Consider the following 20,189-nt stretch of genomic DNA (forward strand, 5'->3'; position numbering starts at 1 on the left):
ATAATAACCCTTTAGCCACTCTTAGAACATAATTGACTGCATTATTTACTTTATTAGTTAGTACGCCAAATGCTGTATGAAACGTAGCTTAAACCGGGTTAAAACCAAAATTTATTTCGTTAATAGCCTTTACCCGCGGTTTCGCTTGCGTTAACTAATTAAATTAGGCAGTTGATTAGAGATTTAATTTAGGACTTTATTTTATCAAGGGAATCCCAAACATTACATTCGAGATTTCATCCCGATCCCGGGGGAATATCGAGATAAAAAGTAAACTACGTATTATTCCAGACGTCCAGCTATCTACATACCAAATTCCATTCAAACCAGTCCAGCCTTTTAGTGTGAAAGAGTAACAAACAAAAATACGTAAAAATTACATCGTAGTCTTCGCTGATTTCATGACCCTGAACCCAGCGGTTGAGATTTCACGATTTCATCCTGATCTCATGGGAATATCGGGATAAAAGAAGCCAGAAGAATGTATTATTCTGATGTGATGTATGGAGCTAATAATGTTTACAGGTGGTAGGACCTTGTGCAAGGTCCGCCCGGATTGCTACCACCATCTTGCTCGCTAATCCTGCCGTGAAGCAGCAGTGCTTGCGCAAGGTGTAAGACAGCCGGTGAAGTTACTGGCACTTGAGGTATCCCATGTTATGTTGTGTAGGTTGGCAAGGCATCTGCAATACCCAGATGTTTATGGGCGGTGGTGATCTCTTACCATCAGGAGACCCACTTGCTCGTTTGCCATCCAGTCAAATAAAAATAAAAAAAGTTTAATTTCATTAAAATCCATTCTGTAGTTTTTGCATGAAAGAGTAACAAACATCCATAGAAACACGCATGCATACAAACTTTCGCGTTTATAACATTAGTGGGGGGAAGTGGGATTATTTAGTAATAAACTTACCGCGACGTCATGGCGAGGTCTTTATCTAAATCCCTTTTTCAGGTGTAATATTATCTGAAACAAAAGAATTAATTAGCAGGTACGCACCAATATCTGACACAACAAGCGTGCATAAATATCTGATAAGACTCTATTTCTAGGGCCGGAAGGACGTGTCAGATATTTTTGCACGCTCCGCTGTGGCAGATATTAATGCTGGTGACTGTACCATCTCTCTGGTAACAGAATCTAGGGCATCGCCAGAAGCAAGTGGCATTGACTGCGACGTACTTAGACAATGAGGCAGATTGCTCGTAATGGACCATGTGGAAGGTAAAGAACTAAATGGATGACACGTTGGCAATTGCCCGTCGTCGGCTCAAGATCACGGGGCAATGGGATGATATGGAAGAAGGCATCTAAGCACAAATGTTTTAGTCCGTGTATCTCTTTATTTTTACAAGCTTTTATTTAACTTGCCCTGTTGTTTGTTGTTGTTTTTTTTTGGGTCAAATCTTGCAAGTTCATTTGCCCCACTTCCAGTGGACAGATTGAATTGAAATTTGGGTACATAAATATGTAAATTGGATAACAATGCAAATAGGTACAATCAACAAAAATACAGTTAGCAAAAAAAAGCTTGTATTCAAAACACATCTTTTAAAAGAATCCAATTACAAATTACATATCATAGCGTGATTATAGGAGGGCTTATGTCCTGCTTATTTATCTGTTCTGAATTACAATTCCGAAACAAAAATAACATGAAATTACTCCTACTAAAAATATCCTGGCCCAATATCCCCGTAAGTGGCGTGACGCACGAAATGTATTAAACTACATTGTATGATTAAATTGTTTCAGTTTTTATCGGGCTCTTCACATGTAATGGGAGGTGCCATCATAGTCTGTTGCTCTATGACTACGGATCCCAAATAAGTTCGAAACCGTCGCGACGATATTTATTAATAGTGACTTGCACTAACTATGCCTAAATCTCATGGTCATATTTTGAAATAACCTCATGGATATATGCTTTGGCATGCATGGATATGCTTTGCTTAACGACACTTTATGTCTACCATAGCTGGTGACCGTTAATCACATAATCAACTTTGTTAATCGTTAAAACGTTACATTTGTGCCTAGCTCTCATGTCTCCATCACAACTTCATCTATGCGTTGGACTTGTTTTCTGCGGAATGTAGACCTTCAATGACCTCTCGATATTTCGTCACTTCTAGATCTTCATGATCACGAGCAGTCTGGAATATTTGGAGCTCACTAGACGTTATCCGCGGTCTACATTCTGGTATGAAAAAAACTGTTAATTATTAAAAACTGCATCCCTCTCTGCATCATTTGTGTACGAGTAGACTTGTTTCGAAGCCTAAAGTTTATTTATTGCATGTTTATCTGCCCTTTGAATAAGGCAGGTAAAGTAATGAACCCAAGAGCAGACAAAGATATTTTTACTCGTACCTAAATTCACTTTCAATATCTATGGAATGACATTGGTATGCCAAGTATGAGCCTAAACAATGCAGATTACCGTGTGTGGTCTTTAAACCATGCATATTAATTAACATAAATATGTAATGAATAAATAGCGCAAGTTCACGAGTTTTTTAGGGTTCCGCCCGCATCTATATCCCACTATCCCCCCACTTCCCACTAATCTGTTTGTTTGTTACTCCATCACGTCAAAACCGCTGAACCGATTTAGATGAAATTCGGTACACAGATAGTTTCAGTTACGGGAAAGGACATAGGATAGTTTTTATCCCGGGAAATGGAATAGGTATCACGGGATAGATAGCGATAAACGAATTATACGCGACCGGAGTCGCGAGTAACAGGCTCCATTTCTCCATTTCTCCAGATGAACAAAATGTCAAGTAAGTAGAGCACATCTTATGTCCTTATCCACAGTCCACCAATACTTGGAGCTCCAATGGCCATATCGCGATCGTTCGGAAGAAGATGTGGAAGAGTCGCCATCGTAAACAAAGCAGAGCAGATGACTATGTGCTCAAAGATATCTGAACACGTATTAACGCGACTGACAATCCTTTCGTGTCGAGTTGTTTATGAGCACCTAGACAGACAGCTCTGATGGTTATGATGGCAGCTGTACAGTCACTTGAACGAATATCTGCCACAGATTCTATTCTATAATACTGATATCTTCACACAAAAATACAGGCCCCCCCCCCCCCCTCCCCCTGAAAAATAACCCTAGATACGCCAATGGGAGAGGTCACTCTAGGTGTCAGATAGCAATTTTTCAGTTTTGTGCAAAATAAAATTTTAAGTGCGCCTTTTGAGAGGCGCGGAAGCGGTGTAGACAATCTGTCCCCCTACATTGATTTTTTGTGTAAGACAAAGGGAAACGAGCAGGTGGCAGGCAGATCACCTGACCGAAAGCAATTATCGTTTACGACTCATCGAGAAAGATAAGGGCATTGTCCAGCAAGCATACCATGTCAAGCAGTTCGTTTAAATTTATTATTCTCCAAAGACTATTAAATGTCTCAAACATGTTTTTGTAAGTTATAAATACAGCAGTAAATATAATACAAAGTATGATAGTCACTTGTCTCTCAGAAATATAGGATAAAGTGAATGACCTACTTACGCTATCCAAGTTATCAATAACCGTTATCAATTGCCTTTGATCGCAAACACGACAGCAAAGGTGTTGGCAAAGTGGCAACCCATGGGCAAACTTGCCCTGTAACACATTACCAACTCAACTCAACTAAATAAAAACTAAATCTAACTACATTCAATGGCAAAATCATTAATAAACAAGTAAAAGTAAATCTTGATAATATGTAATTAAGCAGAACAAAAATATTTTATCTGTTTTCCTTATGGAAGAATAAAAAGAAAGTTTATTCTTCCGTGACTTCTAGTAACTAATACCTAGTTTGAGTTGGCTCGTTTATTTAAGTTGTAACAATCCACACTAATCCATACTTAATATTATACATGCAAAAGTGTGTGTGTGTTTGTATGTTTGTCCGTCTTTCACGTCGAAACGGAGCGACGGATCGACGTGATTTTTGGCATAGAGATAGTTTATGGGCCCGAGAGTGACATAGGCTACTTTTTATCCCGAATAAACGCACAGTTCCCGAGGGAACAGCGCGCGATAACCGAATTCCACGCGGGCGAAGTCGCGGGCAAAAGCTAGTGTTTTTATATTTTGTCTTAAATATTGGAATGACCTCATCCTTGCAATAAATTACGTTAATAGTATTATTATGTCAAAACTATTTTCTTAACAGTTAGACCTTTTACATTTTAATTTTATTTTATATTGTTTAATTTAATTTTTATTTGATGTATATTATTTAATTGTGTATTATATAATAATTTAATAAAGATTTAAGATTGGTTTTTTGGAATATTTTTGTATTTTTTATTTCAATTCAAAATTTTTACTTTTATGGTCATCCCGTAAAACCTAAATTGAAAATACAAAATGAAATATAGATGCACAGAAAAACCAGAAAAATAAGACCAGCACTGGGAATCGAACCCAGGTCCTCGGCATTCCGTGCCACGTGCATAAAGTAAAATATTTGTCTAAGACCAAGGTAATTAGGTGTAAACAGCCACAAACAAAGAAGTTTCTACATATATTTAAAAAAAAAAAAAAATTTATATAAAACTATAAATCAATAAAAACAATTAAAATAGGTCAATAAAATTAAAAAAATATAATTATAATAGTAATGCGTGTACAATAAAAGGTACATAGTAAGTGAACAATTATTTTTATTGGTGCTATTTAATTTCCTCGCCATTGAAGTGAAAAGCAATGTAAAACTCGAGCATTAAACCCATTTTCCCCTCGATGTGTCTATCCACCCTCGCCATACTGGCTCAGGTGGCTATTTGAATGTCTCGGGTAAAATGGCTTGTTTTATGCTCATGTAGTAAAATCTACTATTCCATGTCAATGTATCTGGTAAAACATGTCGCCCCACATGCTCTATCATAAATAAAATCATTTTTTTTGTTATTGTTATTGTTGCCCAGTTCAAGTAAGGTTTAACTAAAGTTTTTTATTCTACATCTTGCCAGTTACTACAACCTTGATACCAGAGGAAAGGACTAATTTATCCTTGTAAGTTCTAATCTTTTTAACCCTTAAATTAACAGTGTGCCACACCAGACCCATTATTCAAGACTACCTTTTTGTATTTTTTTTTATGTAGAATTTTTTGGATTATAAGGTAGGGACGAAGCTTGAATCATGAACATTTTCAATTTTGACAATTTAAGGGCTAAACATACATAGTTCTGCTGTCCCACCCAAGAACTTCCAGTGTTGTGATTTTGAAAATTATTAAAATAAATTTATTTCTTATTTCATTGAAAAAAATGGATTTGTAATTTTTGAAGTATGCCATGACTTATAATAAAACATTTACCTACTTCAGAACACACTTAATATATGTATGATTAAAACAAAGAAATAATAAATTGCAAATGTAAAAAAAATCAGTTTACAATAGCTGTTGCCTGCAACTTTGCCTGCATTTTTGCTTTGCTACATTTTCGCTGATCAGAAATAGTGTAGCTGTCTATTAATTTAATATCCTTGTAAGACCCTATCCTACCTACATCCTATTTTTAGGACTACAAATTGTATTCATTCCAGCCCAAGTGAATAAGTACATTAATCAAAAAGCATCTCGAGGTCCTAAAAGCAGCACATAACCCAAAGTTCAGGGCTGCTAGTATAGGTGCCTAAAATTAGGATGCTGGATCTTTATTACAAATGTTCTAAAAATATCTTGGGCATTACTAGGATAAATGAGTGTTTGCCTTTTATTTTCTACATTTCAATTAGCACTGCATGGGATACATTGTGGTTATTGTGCATTCAGGCGTCCTGGTATTTCCCATTTATTTTTATTATATTATTTTCTATAATTCTATGAAACAGTTGGAGAGTTCCATAGCCAATGACAAATATATATAGTTTTAAAAATCCACAAATATTACAATGAGCATAAAATTTAGAACAGAAGTGGTGTAGCAAAGAAAATTGGGTTAACACTAAACTTCTTCCGAGATAGGTCATTTACACACACACTGTCAAAGTTACTGATATTTTTTTATTATACACCTGTTGGCAGAAGTAGGAAAATCACAATTTTCCAAAATATAACACCTACTGCACTTATGTTTCATATCACTAATAAGGTAAGCAGTGGTTAAAAAATACATATTGTTTGTTTTCATCATCTTTATTTTCAGGACATTTTATTTATCACTTTTGTAGGATTGATAAAAACTGCAATATGAATTCTTATAGTCACAGGATCTACTTTGGTGTGCTTGTCTAGTAACAAACAACAAATTTATACAAAATTACCTACTAAAATAATAAGATTTACTTATTATGAGTTATCAGTTACCTAAAAAGTTAAATAGATGACTAAAATAAATAACAGTAAGATTAGTAATGTACTTTGCCATCAAAAATATTAACAAAGCAGTACACAGAACACATAAGACTGTGTTTATTTAAATGTAAACAAACACAGTGGCTAAAATTCGTCTAGGTATGTTAGTGGTAAAATAGTATTTGAATTGCACATAGTTCAAATACGATAAATAAATAAGAGATTTAACTGTTATGATAGGCCAATATTTGTTGTGATAAGTTCGTGATAAATACTGGGTTTAGGTACCTAGACTAGACAAGTGCAGTGTTATCTTTATTTCTTTGGATCGCACGTCGAAAATTCGACAGTTCTCTACCAAATTAGCCATCACTTCACGATTTCAGTGTCCAATAAAACGGAAATAGGTTTATAACAATGACTAGAAATAGTAACGGTAAGTAGTAATATGACCCTTTACGCATAACATATGGCCGAGCTAACACAATGATATCGATTACTCTAATTATTGCACTCGGGGTAACATCTCGAGACAAGAAGACCTCTACTCTCGACCTTGGAACGTCTGAATTAAATTGCAATGAAAGGCACACACGTAGCTATTTTCCGATTGATTTTTTGGTGCCATGAATTTCGCTCAGGCCTCGAGTGAAAACGAATGAAAACAATATTTCACAGCATCATTTCGATTTCTCTTTAGTATTTTCAGACTCACCTTGCAAGATACGGCTAATCTCAAGTCACTGCACCCAAATCTTTCCATATTTCATCGCACTGAAAATAACGTTCAATAACATTTTCGTCAAAATGCACAAATAAAAAAAAGCGACGTAATGAGAGGAAGCGCATCGTCCAAGCTTCAAATATATACTGACAGCCATGCTGCCGATGAGTCCGTCTTTATTGTGGACTCGTGAGCTGATTGGCCGACGCGACTCTGATAAAAATTATTAATTGCCTTCTTCCTCCAATCGCATACAGGAATTCTGACAATTTGATGGAATCTTGCCAAAAATCGGTAATCGAAAAACAAAAAATAGTGTCATACTGTACTATATTTTTAGAAAGCGCGAAAATATTTTTTTTCTAGTTGAGTTTTTCGTAGGAGCTGCGGGGCTACTACTACTACTAAGTTCGTGTCGTGCTGTCCCTCTCACTCTCGTATTAAATGGTATAAGTGTCAAAGTGACCGCCCGACACGAACTTCGAGTTTCAAGTTTCGTAGTAGCCCTGCAGTAACGTACCCGTGGTCCAACTAATTTGTCCAATCCGGAAATATATTATATTTATATATTTTTTTTTAATTATTTCTTTTTATTTATTCACAACACAAGATACAATAATATGATAGGAAACAAAATTAATAAAAACTACATAAATATACCTAACTATAAAAAGAAAACACAAGTAAATAAATATTACATTTTAATACAAAAATAGGTAGGTTAGGTAACTTCAGTACTTCAGTTGCCCGAAGGGCAAAATACCCAGAAAGATGAGCTCCGCCCTATAGTTGGACCACGGGTCGGGAGGGAATAATTTCTTAAGTATATCATTGATATCATTCATATTAGTTTAATGCAGTGATTCCCAAAGTGGTCCAGTGGACCCCCAGGGGCCACGGGAACTTGCTGGGGGTCTACGTAGGCGTGAACAAAAAAATGGGGTCCATAAGATTTTTAATGGGGGTCCACGAAAATTATCTGCTTTTGATAGTAAAGAGCCAAATGTAAGCATAGTTTTATAAGGGCCTACCTACATTTTTTAAGTACTAACTAAGAGATAGGGCAAGCGACTGGACAGAACTCAGAAGCGACACAATTTTTTATTTTGGCGACTTTAAGAATGTGGTTGTAGCAGCATCACCGAAACCAGTAAAATTTTGAAGTGGTCACGAGAAAATAAGTTATGGAACTACTGGTTTAATGAGATCACGTCCTCATACAAATAGCACAGGATTCGTTGAGAAATATAAATTAGTCGATTAAGAACTCATATTGATCGATCGTGAAAACCGATAACATGGTGGTACATCACTCGGTTCTATCTACTTTGGCTGTATGACCAAGATTCTTTTGCCTATTGAACAAGTGACAGCGCAAAAAATAAAAATCGACGTCAAACACGACCGACACTCAAATTTTAGGTTATTTCTAACAGTGTTTATTAAATCTCAAGAAAGTACTTATTCCTAAAAACATAACAGTGCAATATGGGAAAGAGGAAAAATCAGGACAAAAAGAAGGTTGCTTTAGTCTTCGATGAAAATCAGAGAAAGTTGGTAACTATACGTAAACACAATTTTATAATAAACAATTCCAACAGCCAGTGTTTACTTTAAAGGTATTATTTACAGGGACTTTTTATGCGGATTCCGAAAGAGAAAACTAGAAAGAAAGAAAAAAGCTCAAGAAGAAATCCAGCGTATGTTAAAAGAAGAGAAAAAAAGAATTAAACTTGAGGTTAGTGCACATGCCTTTTTCATTAATTAAATCATCATATGTATGAATAACTCTCGAATTTCTTTTTCAGAACAAAGAGTCGTATAAAAAGTTAGTTGTATCCAGTCGCCCTATACCTGACATAGATCAGTTACTTCAAGAGGAATATGAAGATGAAGATGTGAATGTTAAAATAGTTGAATTATCATCAGACACTTTGCAGAAGAAAGACTTAGTTATAGGAGAAAACAAACCGAAAGAGGTTGAAAAGAAACAAACAAAGAAACCAAAAGAAACTATTACAGCAAGTGTTCCTGGTATGGGCTCTGACACTGAAGTTGAGTCAGCTGCAGAAGAAGATGATGAAACAAATGAAGTCAAACCTAAGTCTAAGAAAGAGTTGAAGCAAATGCTTATGAAACAAGCACAGAAAAAGATGCAGAAGAGTAAAGTGTTTCAAATGAAGAGCAAACTGGACAGAGTGCAGAATAAGAAGAAATCTCAACAAAAGAAAGACCACAAGGCAAGAGTTAAAGCTAAATTAGGAAAGCCAAGAAAAGATAAACCTAAGAAGAATTTTGGTAGAAAAAAACATTAAAATAAATAAGTTTAGAAATAGTAATTATTTATTTTGAAACATGATTCTTACATAATCCAAAAAAGAATCCAAGAAACACTTATGAAATAGAGTAGGTACATGGGGGTAAAATTATCACATGCAATTTTATCAAATTATCACAACTAGAAAATATTAAGGGGCTGTGTCACCATCCATTGATTAATTTTATTTGATGGATAAATGTGATGCCATCTCCGTATATTCTAACAAAACAAACAGAGATGGCATTACATTTATCTGTCAAATAAATTTAATCAATAGATGGTAAAACAGGGGGTATATCTTTGATTTTCAACCAAAAACTATCTTACAGAAATTGAAATTCTTAAATACTATAATAACTAATAAGCAGAGCCCGGAATTTTCGCAGCATTTTTGATCTGTAATTGGGACTTCTCAATTATAGACTCTACCTGAATGATATTGATGATGATATTATTGTAAAATAATTCAAAGGCGTAAGGCTCAAAAGTTAATTGGAAGAGATTGTTCTTTAACAATAAAACTGTCTATTGTTAACCTCTACTTTTAATATTTTTAACATGTGTATTGATATTGAATATCTTACTTTTATAGGTGAGAAGTCAAAAAATGCTGCAAAAATTCTGGGCTCTGCTAATAAGTAGGGTGACCCCGGGCTATTGTAGCTGGGGGGGGGGGGGGGTATTGTATCTGAGCTGTCTAATCTCGGCCATTTTACATTGTGTTCGCCAGACAACTGTTTTCACACAACACACATGAACATGGCGTCGTAAGGTCGCCATCAGACAGCTCAGCTACAATAGCCCCGGGTCACCTTGTAATAAAGAAACAGCAACTCAACAACTTTTTGATTTCTTTCTACCATTTTTAACAAGAGCTGCCTGTATAGTATCATCTACTTTATTTTGAACTCTTGTTGACTTTCGTTTCACTGGTGATTTCTTGGGTTTTATCTTGTCAGAGCTCACAGGTACTTTAAGAGTATTTGTTTTAGTTCCAACTAATGACTGTTTAAAATAATCATCATCATTAGACAATTCCATTTTTTGAGGTGTGACTTTCCTCTTTCTTCCTGGTTTTTTGTCATCAATATTGAGAACTGTTAAGCTATCTTCTACACTTTTTACATCAAGGAGTCCTTGCTTCTTAGGGGTTATTCTTTTCCTTTGAGTTTTATTTTCTGTATTAGTTGTTGTTTCAAGGTTATCATGATTGACTACATTGGTTTGCATTGTATCACTCTGTTTCGGGGTAATTTTTCTTTTTCTGGGTGCTTTTGCAGAAACTGATTCAGACAAATTTTGAACAGTAAAGTTTTTTTCATTTACGTGAATACCAGCTTCACATTGAAAATTTTCCTTTTGTACTTTTGGAGATTTGGCATTTAACCCTGCTTTATTCTTTACATTGACTTCTTTTTTAGGAGTTACTTTTCTTACTTTGGTTTCCATTTTAACTTCTGACAGTTCAGTTTCTTCTTTCACTTTTAAGGGAGACTTCTTTTTCGGTGACACCTTTATGCCTCGCGATGGACAAATGTCATTGTTGAGGCATTCATTACAGTTTGGGCCTATGGGGAGACAGATGGTTTGTCCGAATCCAACAAGGAGGTGGTTAACTTCACCCCATAATTCAAAGGGCAGCCACGATTCCAAGGCCTTTCGCGTGTCTTCCGGAGTAGCTGTTGGTTTCTTCACCCACCCTATTCTATTGCTTATCCTGTGTACATGGGTATCAACACCTGTAAAAAGAAATTCACTACAATCTTTTTGCTGACTATAAGAATCCAATAACACTAACAAACTGTTTCCCTTTACAACATCCTTCCCTCTCTATTTCCAAACCCACCAACCTCAAATCCCTCCTACTTGATGCCTCCTCTAACAAGAAAATCCTTAATCTGTTAATTAATTATATAACTAAAGAAAAAATAAAACTATACGTGCTTTTTTCGCTTCTGTCGCTTCTTTTGATCTGTTTTGTAATGTCTAAGCGTTTTGTACTGTCTCTACGTTTTGTGCTGTCTCTTATGTCTCGTTCGTGTATGTGTATGTCTATTCCAGGTACGCAACAAACTCGCTACTAAAATACAACCCCCGTTTGGAAAAACCTTTAATAACCGGTCAGACACATGTATACTTTGCTGCTGTCAGGTGTCATTGGCAGTAATGGTTGCTAACCTAAAGCGACCGGTTGCCATTAAGTAAAAAGTTGAAGGTTGAACAAATACTCCTCTCAATACTTCAGCCTCGCGGTTTGAGGGGCCTCTCAACTTGAAAATTTATCATTTTTTAGTTAATTTAAAATTCTTTAAAAATACATTATCTTTGGGACATATCATAAGGCTTCTCAAAATATTTCTTCTATTGATATGGTTGTTGACCTTTTCATATATATATATTAGTCTTATCCAAAATCAAAAATCTAGATGTGATCATAATCACAAGCCAATATAATGAAATGAGGGTTTGTCAAGATGGTGTTATTAAGTCCATTATTATCTTTCATACCAAAACATAAGACAATTTTTGATGACGTTTGTGGTGTGGTTGTTTGTGGTATTTTGGCTATGAATTTTTAATGAAACATCCAATATATGCATATTGAACATGCTTCGTCAAATATTATCTAGTCACATTATTGATCATCATGTCATGATTACAAATTCCATAGCAACTGACCTATCCCAGTGACCTTATTCCATGCAACACTCATACAAATATGTGCCATTTTGGGACCAACTCCTGTCAGCTTGCAAAGTTTCTCCACCGAGTCAGGAATGTCACTGTTGTATTGCTCCTTCAAGGTCTGAGTGGTCTTCTTTATGTATTTTACTTTAGTCTATAAACAACAAATAATACAATGTTATATTTTCAACACTAACACTGAATATATCTGCCAGAAAGAAAACTGTATTATCTCCAAAATCGTAATGTAATTTGCCTTAGACCACTTTAAAATTCTTTACTCAATAATTTTAAATGAACAATTTGATCTTTATAAAGAATTTACTGTCAGTGGAAGTGGAAGGGGTTAACTTGGTTAGATATTTAGTTATTAGTTTAGTATTAGAATTATTAATACTAAACTAAATAGATCAGAAATGAAATATTACCCATCTACGCATCTCACTTAACCCATATTATACTCATTACCAAGTGGCATTGGCCTGCTGTATGGCCAACAAGATCTGCTGAACCAAGTACGACCCGTAACAAGGGTCACCGCCCACACCTGGGTTTTTAAATATTCATGGATTTATTTACTTTCCAAAAGCCTACTGGGTATATAAGTTTGCCCAGTTCCTCATCACTCATACTCAGGACATTGTCCACAGTGAGTCCTCTCTTCAAAAGGCGCTCCATCGCGGCAAATGTCACCTGATCCTTTGTTTGACTCGACAGCATCAAGGATATTAAATGCTGGTACCTTACTATCTGAAATTGAATGATAAATGCGGGTAACAATGAGAATCATAAATTAAGCAAAAAGCAATACATATTTAAAAAGTGGAGTGGAGAGCTTGAAAAGATTTACATTAGTTCTTATTTGTTTAGTAATGTTTTTTTACTCATACTCCCTGATGTGTATATAAGAAAAATGTCATCATCAGGATCATCATCTCAGCCTATTGGAATACATCAGACCGCGGGCACAAGCATCCTCTTAGAGTTAGAGAGAAGAAAATTTAGGCCTTAAAAGAATTAAGTAGGATAAATTAGGCTTTTTTCTCACATTGATGATCAAGGCAGTTCCTGACATATGATGAGATAGAGAAAGTGTGCTTACATGTGGAGGTGCACTTCGATCAGCTGACATGTGACAACCCATGGTATCCACCGGGGCATCTGCATTGGCCCTCATGTTCCTCAGATTCAGAAGGAAGTCTCGCCAGTGTGGTGGTTCCCAGAGGCCTTTTGGCTCCTGAAGAAGATAAAACAAATTTTAATGTTAATTTAATGATGAACACATAATTTAATTACATACTCGTCAGGGTACTTTGACCCAATGGAGAATTACTTTGGCCCACATGAAATTTGTATTCGTTGGTGATACTGCAATACTGCGTAACCAGCATTTTCCATAAGGTCTAATTTTCACTGGCAGAACAGCTGGGCTACTACGAAACTCGAAGTTCGTGTCGTGCGGTCCCTCTGACAGCGAGAGGGACGGTAGGTACGATATGGTTTCGTAATAGCCCAGCAGTACTAACTAACGTCGTACTGATATCATATGTTTTTTAAGATTTTTGATAAATAAGCTGCGTCTACGCAACTTAACAAACTAAAAGGTAAATAGATACAAACCTCTTTAACCGGTGAATCATTTTCAAATTCAATCTTAATATGGGGTTTCTTGTCAAATTTAAATTTGCTCAAATCTAGGGTAATACTTTTCTTTTCTTCATCGAAATATGCCTCCACGGGCTCCGTTTTCACGTTCAATTTAGTATCTTCTTCGTCTAGCTTTAAATTATTTTTCTTTGTTTTACTTTGCAAAGTCTTGTTGCCCGTAGCAGCAGTTACACGCGGCATTCTAGGTTTATCAAATTTGGTGCATTAGTTAAAAACAAATTTGAAGGTGGTACGATGATTTTACTAAGTTCAATAGTATTGTAACTATAATTACTTACATTGAAGAACGTAACCAATGCAAAGAAGTTTGCCGCCAGCAGTGGACGATCATAGCCAAGCAAACAAAACAAACTCCCTATAAATACTGTATACTGCAGGGCTACTACGAAACCCGAAACTCAAAGTTCGTGTCGTGCGGTCCCTCTGACACTTAGACTATTTAATACGAGAGCGAGAGGGACGGTACGATACGAACTTCTAGTTTCGAGTTTCGTAGTAGCCCTGCAGTATCTATCGCGTAGTGTATCTTCATTTTTTTTAATAAATAATAAATGACAATAACAGTCACAGAGTACTCAGAGAACTAACGTTCAGACGGATAACTTCCATTGAAATAAAACCGCCATATGAATATCGCTTATAGATTTTGACAGTTTTTTTTTAATCTTGAGATATTCTTGGGGCTATGGCATCGTCTGTTATGCCAAAAAAGATTTGTGGCTTCGTATTCGGTACATTCATTATTTATTTAAAACCCGGGACAAAAAAAACTATTATTTTTCCACTTTTTTACTTCTTAATCTCGTGTTAAATTTTTTCGCTCGCTTGCATAGGTGATATAACCTCATTTTGAAGACGAATCACATCTGTGCCTTTTAGGATTTTATTTATTATGTTGCACCGATCTCACTGTTAGGTTGAAGACGTAATTCGCAATCTCTCGCAATTTAAACGATCTAACCATTTATCGAGTCCTGTCTCGGATTTTGGAAACCTATACAAATGGACGTCCTTTTGCCTACTATCACAACTCACATTTAACTCCCTATTGTAGATAATTGCAAGCTATTATTACACCTCCAACCGTTGAGATGATAAGCTACGGTAATTAATCAACGCAAAACTTCATTCGATCAACTTTGAAACCGTAAGGGTGCCCCACATGCAATCGCTAGTCGTTCGTTTGCAGCGATAAATCTGGTCACGTGACCCCATTTCGAAGGTGATTTTTTAGTTTCCCGCGACTCAAAAAAGTAGCGTCAACTCACCGCGTCGAGCAGCAGCGACTAGATGGCTTCTTGCAGGATTGATCTTGGCCTTGGAAGCTGATTTCTTAATCTCATTTAGTAGCAGTCGTGGCAGTGGTACAAATAAAAAAAATTGTAGTGAATGAAAAAAAAAACACATTTTTGCCGAAATTGAACAGGTTTTTTCTTCTCTAGCGATAAAGCTCAACATTTTCAGCTTTTTCGCCAAATGTCACTTGACCAGATTTTGTTGTGTGGACAAGAAATATTGGTTTTAATATTAACATTTAGGAATATGGAGACTTCCACTAGTTAATGGTTTAAATAGATTTCAACAGGTTATGGGCCGCCCTATATTCCTCATTTTTCAGTGATAAAATACCAAATTTACGATCTTTATTTTTTTTGACAATTTCATAAATCATGTAAAATTTTATTGAAGCACTATAAATAAAGTTTGCTACTGGAGAAAAAGGCATACAAGAGCAAAATATGGCTCAATCGAAAATACAAACCGTGGTTTGTCGTTTAGAAAATGGAAACAATTTTCACAATTGGAAGTTTAGAGTGGAGTTGTTAATGGAAGAGAAAGGTCTTGGTGATATAGTGGCCTGTGCTGATGTAAAGAAGAAGATAAAATGAAGGATGCAGAAGCGAGATCGCTAATAGTACAATGCATAGGAGATAATTTTTTGGAAATTGTGAAAGGATGCAAAAGTGCAAAAGATATGATGAATTCTTTAGAAAATATTTTACACGAAGAAGTATTATGAATAAATATAATTTGAAAAAGAGATTAATCGAGTTGAAATGTGAAAACAATGAAAAATTGCAAGATTTCTTTTGAAATTTGACAAGTTGGTAAGTGACATTGAAGTTATGTCAAAAATGGACGAATCTGATAAAGTTATACATTTACTACTCGCCTTACCCGGTAAATACAATAATGTTACAACAGCTTTAGAAGCAATGAATGAAGAACTGACCTTGGAAAAGACAAAAAGGACACTACTTGATGCAGAAATTAGACTGGATGACATGATTGCACCAAGCCAGGATAGTGCATTTAATATAGAGTGCTGGAACTGCAATGAAAAGGACACACTGCAAGATATTGTCACAAAAATGTACAAAATAGACAATATTATACTTCTCATCGGGGAGCTTCTGCCCGAGGTGGTGAACTATACAGACGGGGTCGTGGCAGAGTACAAGGACGCATTCGGGTGCGAATAGAGCATGTACATCGAGGGATGATGCAATAATACTCCATGAAGAAACCACAGAGGAAGTGGGCTGTATGACTGATGGAGAGTTTAATTTAACTTGTAAGGCATCTTTGATCAATCAATTTCTTTTGTAGTAGATTCAGGTGCCTCACAAATTTTATATCTGATATTTTATACACATCGTATGATTAATATTAAAATTTAGAACATCCCATAAAATTAACACGGCTAATGGTGAAAAATTATTTGCATATCAAAGCGGCAATTTACAAATAAAATTGGTAACGTTAAGTTTACAGTCGAGGGACTTATAGTGGCGAATTTAGCCTACAATCTTCTATCTGTACGAAAATTACTGGAAAACCAAACGAAATGTATTTGTAAATGAATATGCAAAAATTACCTTTTATAATGGATCTAATATATGGCATACAATAATGGCAAACTTTATATTTTACAGGGTGAAATTGTAACAGAGGATGGAGTCGCGGCTATGTATTCGGCAGACGGCATGTTATGGCATAGACGTTTAGGACATACCAGCTCTAAAACTTTACAAAGGCTACAGCTACCTCTTAACGACAATGTATGTAATGCCTGCATGAAAGGTAAGCAACACGGTTACCGTTCAAACCGCTAGAGAGACCTAGGTCACGTCAGGTCTTAGAACTGTTACATAGTGATATAGCGGGTCCATCCAGCATTCCGACTATACAGGTGAAATCTATTTTTCAAACAATTATAGATGATTTTTCCCATTTTTGTAGTTTTTTTGTTAAAAAGAAAATCTGAAGCCGTCGAAATATTATTAACTATATCCGTCGATACGAAAACGAACTTGAGAAAACGGTTAAAGGATCAGATGCGATAATGGAGGTAATACACCTGCAATAATCTACGTCAATTTTGTAACCTGAAAGTTATAGCTTTAGAATATAGTTTACCATATTCACCAGCTAGTAATGGAGTTGTGTTGGATTTGTCTATGCTGTACATAATTTATTGTTGTCTATGGTAGAGAATGTTTCTATTCTCTCTGCCTCTCTCTCGCCATGGCCGTACCACTGTGAGCATCAACTTATTTTAGCCTATTTTATTTTTACATATATTTGTCTGTTTCGTCCCCGTTTACAACTTATACATTGTGATTGTTATAAAGAAAAAGATATTTCATATGTGTTAATGATTATACACCTAATTGAATATCAGTTGCTGTGGTTTCTTTCACCGAAGTCCACGAGTTCGATCCCAGCATCCACGTCACCCGCTTCCCTACGCCTGATCTCTCTAACAGGTTAAGTAGCCCAGATTATATTTTAAAGCTAAGATAGCACATTAGCGTGGCGCAAGAATTTTAGAATGCCTGAGTCGAACGACCGCAGCAACGAACACGTGGGACCGACGACTATAACCTCTGGAATGTCAACTAGTATTGAAAAGTTAAATGGTTTGGATAATTGGATCAATTGGAAGTTTGCCATCAAAATGGTGCTTACATTAGAGGGATTATGGAACAGTGTACTCGGAACTGACGACGACCCAACGCGTGATGCTCGAGCGTTAGCTAGAATTTGTTTATCGTGTCAACCCAGTTTGTACCAAATTGTTCGTGAGGCGAAGACCGCTAAGGACGCATGGAGATTGCTTTCGACTACTTTTGAAGATAGAGGCTTGTACAGGAGAGTGCTGCTACTGAGACAATTGCATCGTGTCGAATACGGCCACTACTCGAGTATGTCCGAGTATATTGAAAGCGTACTGAAGCTCGTCACGCAGCTATCGGACATAGGAAAAACTATTGACGACGAAGAAATAGCTGAAATTTTACTGTCAGGTCTACCCGAAGAATTCAACGTCTTAGTTTCCAGCCTCGAGACAGCAAGTTTGACTAACTCCCTGTCGAGCGAAGTCGTACGAACTCGACTGCTACAGGAAGATCACAGGCGACATAATCACAATCAGAACAATTTGTCAGATAACAATTTAGCTTACCTAGCGAACAGAAGGAAGAAATCTACCGTTGTTTGTTCATTTTGTAAAAAGACTGGTCATATTGCTAGTCGCTGCTTCAAGAAGAAACGAGAACATCAGAAGAAAGAAGTGGAACACACTATGTATGCGTCTGCATATTCCGCTTCACATCAAAAGGAGTTCATCGTTGACAGCGGCGCTACTTCCCATATGTGTGGGGATCCCACACTTATTCAACAAGGAATTAAAAAGAAATGTATCATTTCTGTGGCAAATGGACAACAGTTAGAAAGTGAACTTATTGGTAAGACTATAATTTCTTCAAATGTATCTCTGAACAGTGTTCTTTATGTGCCTAATTTGTCAAACAATTTGATGTCTGTTAGCGAAATCACCAATAATGGCTATGTTGTTATTTTTTCCAATGATAAATGTAGTATTTACAGTAATTGTCAAGTCACAGGCAACAAAGTTTTAGATATTAACAAACATAATGGGCTTTACAAAATTAAATTGCAAGAGCGACCTGACTCCCTATTAGGTAACTCTATGTCCCTGCAAGTTAGGCAAGGCCCCGTGAGTGCCAATGCTGCAGCCTGTGCACCGATGTCCGTGTGGCACAGACGCTTAGGTCATCTGAATCAGAAAGGTATGTCTATACTCGGTGGTGGAAATAAGTGTGGTGTCGTTTTTCAGCGTGAAGACGGCGTGCCCACTAGCTGTATCGCCTGCCTTACTGGGAAGATGTGTGAAGCATCATTTCCTCAGTCAAGTGCGGGGCGTGCTGCTCATCCACTGGACCTGGTTCATAGTGACATTGCCGGACCGATTCAAGTACCCAGCTGGAGCGGAGCTCGCTATTTGCTTACCTTCACTGATGACCACACCAGGAAGACCTTTGGTTATCTTCTGAAGAATAAATTTGATGTAAGTTCCCATTTCATTATCTTTAAAACTATGGTTGAAAAGCAGACTGGTTTGCGTATCAAAGTTTTACGCACTGACAATGGTACTGAATACTGTAATAAAAATTTGTCCAATTACCTTAAGAGGGAAGGCATTATTCACCAAACCACTTGTCCTTATAGCAGTGCTCAAAATGGGGTTAGCGAAAGAGCAAATCGCACAATTTTTGAAAAAGCTAGAGCTATGTTGCAGGAGTCACGTTTATCTGATCGCTACTGGGGTGAAGCTGTAATGACAGCTATTTACCTGAAAAATAGGTCGCCTACCAGAGCATTATCGGATAAAATTCCTGAATGTGAATGGACCGGATCTGATGTTGATCTTCGTCATCTTCGCGTTTTTTGGCTGTGTAGCTTATTCACATGTACCTCATCAGAAAAGGCGTAAATTAGATGCTAAGGCTAAACAATATATTTTTGTTGGATATGGTGAAACGTGCAAAGGCTACCGCCTGATAGACCCTTGTAATCCTAAAAAGGTTTTATATTCAAGAAGTGTTGTTTTCCTTGAGGATAAGTTTATAGATAATAGTGTGTTACGTGCCAAGGAGAATAGAGCAAATTTTATTATTTTTGATAATTTTATTAATAATCATAATGAAAATTTTAAAAATAATATTAATGATGATAATTCTCGCTGTGATAATATTTTAGATAACTGTGATACTAGTTCTAATAGTAACTGTAGTAGTGATCGTAATATTAATAAGAGTCATGATGATGATTTAAATGAAAAATCTAATCAAAATTCCTCTGTGGTTTCAGATGTGGAGATGAGGTCACCACTGTCTGACTTGTACCGCACTTTCGAGGATGTCTCCGAGGATGACGGCGAGGATGGCGTGCTGTCTGGCTCCGTCAACCCTCTTCCGCCCTCTACATCTCGAGGAGGAGAGCAGATTACGGCGGTATCTTCCGACGCGTCTATCTCTCGTCCTGTGCGTGGTACACGAGGTATTTTCCCTGAGAGGTTCAATGATTATCATTTAACGTCACTGTTGGCCGCAGCGAGTGCATCATACGAACCACTAACGTTTCATGATGCTATGAATTCACCTGAAA

The 20,189-nt window shown here is 36.5% G+C and overlaps 3 protein-coding genes across 3 annotated transcripts in view; 1 reads left to right on the plus strand and 2 right to left on the minus strand.

The window, feature by feature from the left end:
- Nucleotides 1-7,490, minus strand: part of Hel89B (histone acetyltransferase 1) — a gene marked incomplete in the record, with an annotated part of 57,544 nt that extends 50,054 nt beyond the window's left edge. The window contains 2 exon segments of the mRNA XM_074088752.1: nucleotides 914-967; nucleotides 7,034-7,490. Coding sequence (XP_073944853.1) covers nucleotides 914-924 — 11 coding nt within the window.
- Nucleotides 7,491-8,396: 906 nt separating this feature from the next.
- On the plus strand, nucleotides 8,397-9,377 carry LOC141429256 (uncharacterized). Its single transcript, XM_074089537.1, has 3 exons — nucleotides 8,397-8,595; nucleotides 8,675-8,780; nucleotides 8,851-9,377. The coding sequence occupies exons 1-3, from the start codon at nucleotides 8,531-8,533 to the stop codon at nucleotides 9,355-9,357; spliced, it is 678 nt and encodes a 225-aa protein (XP_073945638.1). The 5' UTR covers nucleotides 8,397-8,530; the 3' UTR covers nucleotides 9,358-9,377.
- LOC141429255 (uncharacterized) lies at nucleotides 9,368-14,143 on the minus strand. Its single transcript, XM_074089535.1, has 6 exons — nucleotides 13,994-14,143; nucleotides 13,668-13,896; nucleotides 13,150-13,284; nucleotides 12,627-12,797; nucleotides 12,042-12,201; nucleotides 9,368-11,101 (listed from the first exon to the last, which is right to left on the minus strand). Exons 1-6 carry the CDS (start codon nucleotides 14,044-14,046, stop codon nucleotides 10,197-10,199), a joined length of 1,653 nt encoding a protein of 550 aa, XP_073945636.1. The 5' UTR covers nucleotides 14,047-14,143; the 3' UTR covers nucleotides 9,368-10,196.
- Nucleotides 14,144-20,189: the final 6,046 nt, after the last annotated feature.

The sequence above is a fragment of the Choristoneura fumiferana genome, chromosome 6 (assembly GCF_025370935.1).
Source record: "Choristoneura fumiferana chromosome 6, NRCan_CFum_1, whole genome shotgun sequence".
NCBI lineage: Eukaryota > Metazoa > Arthropoda > Insecta > Lepidoptera > Tortricidae > Choristoneura > Choristoneura fumiferana.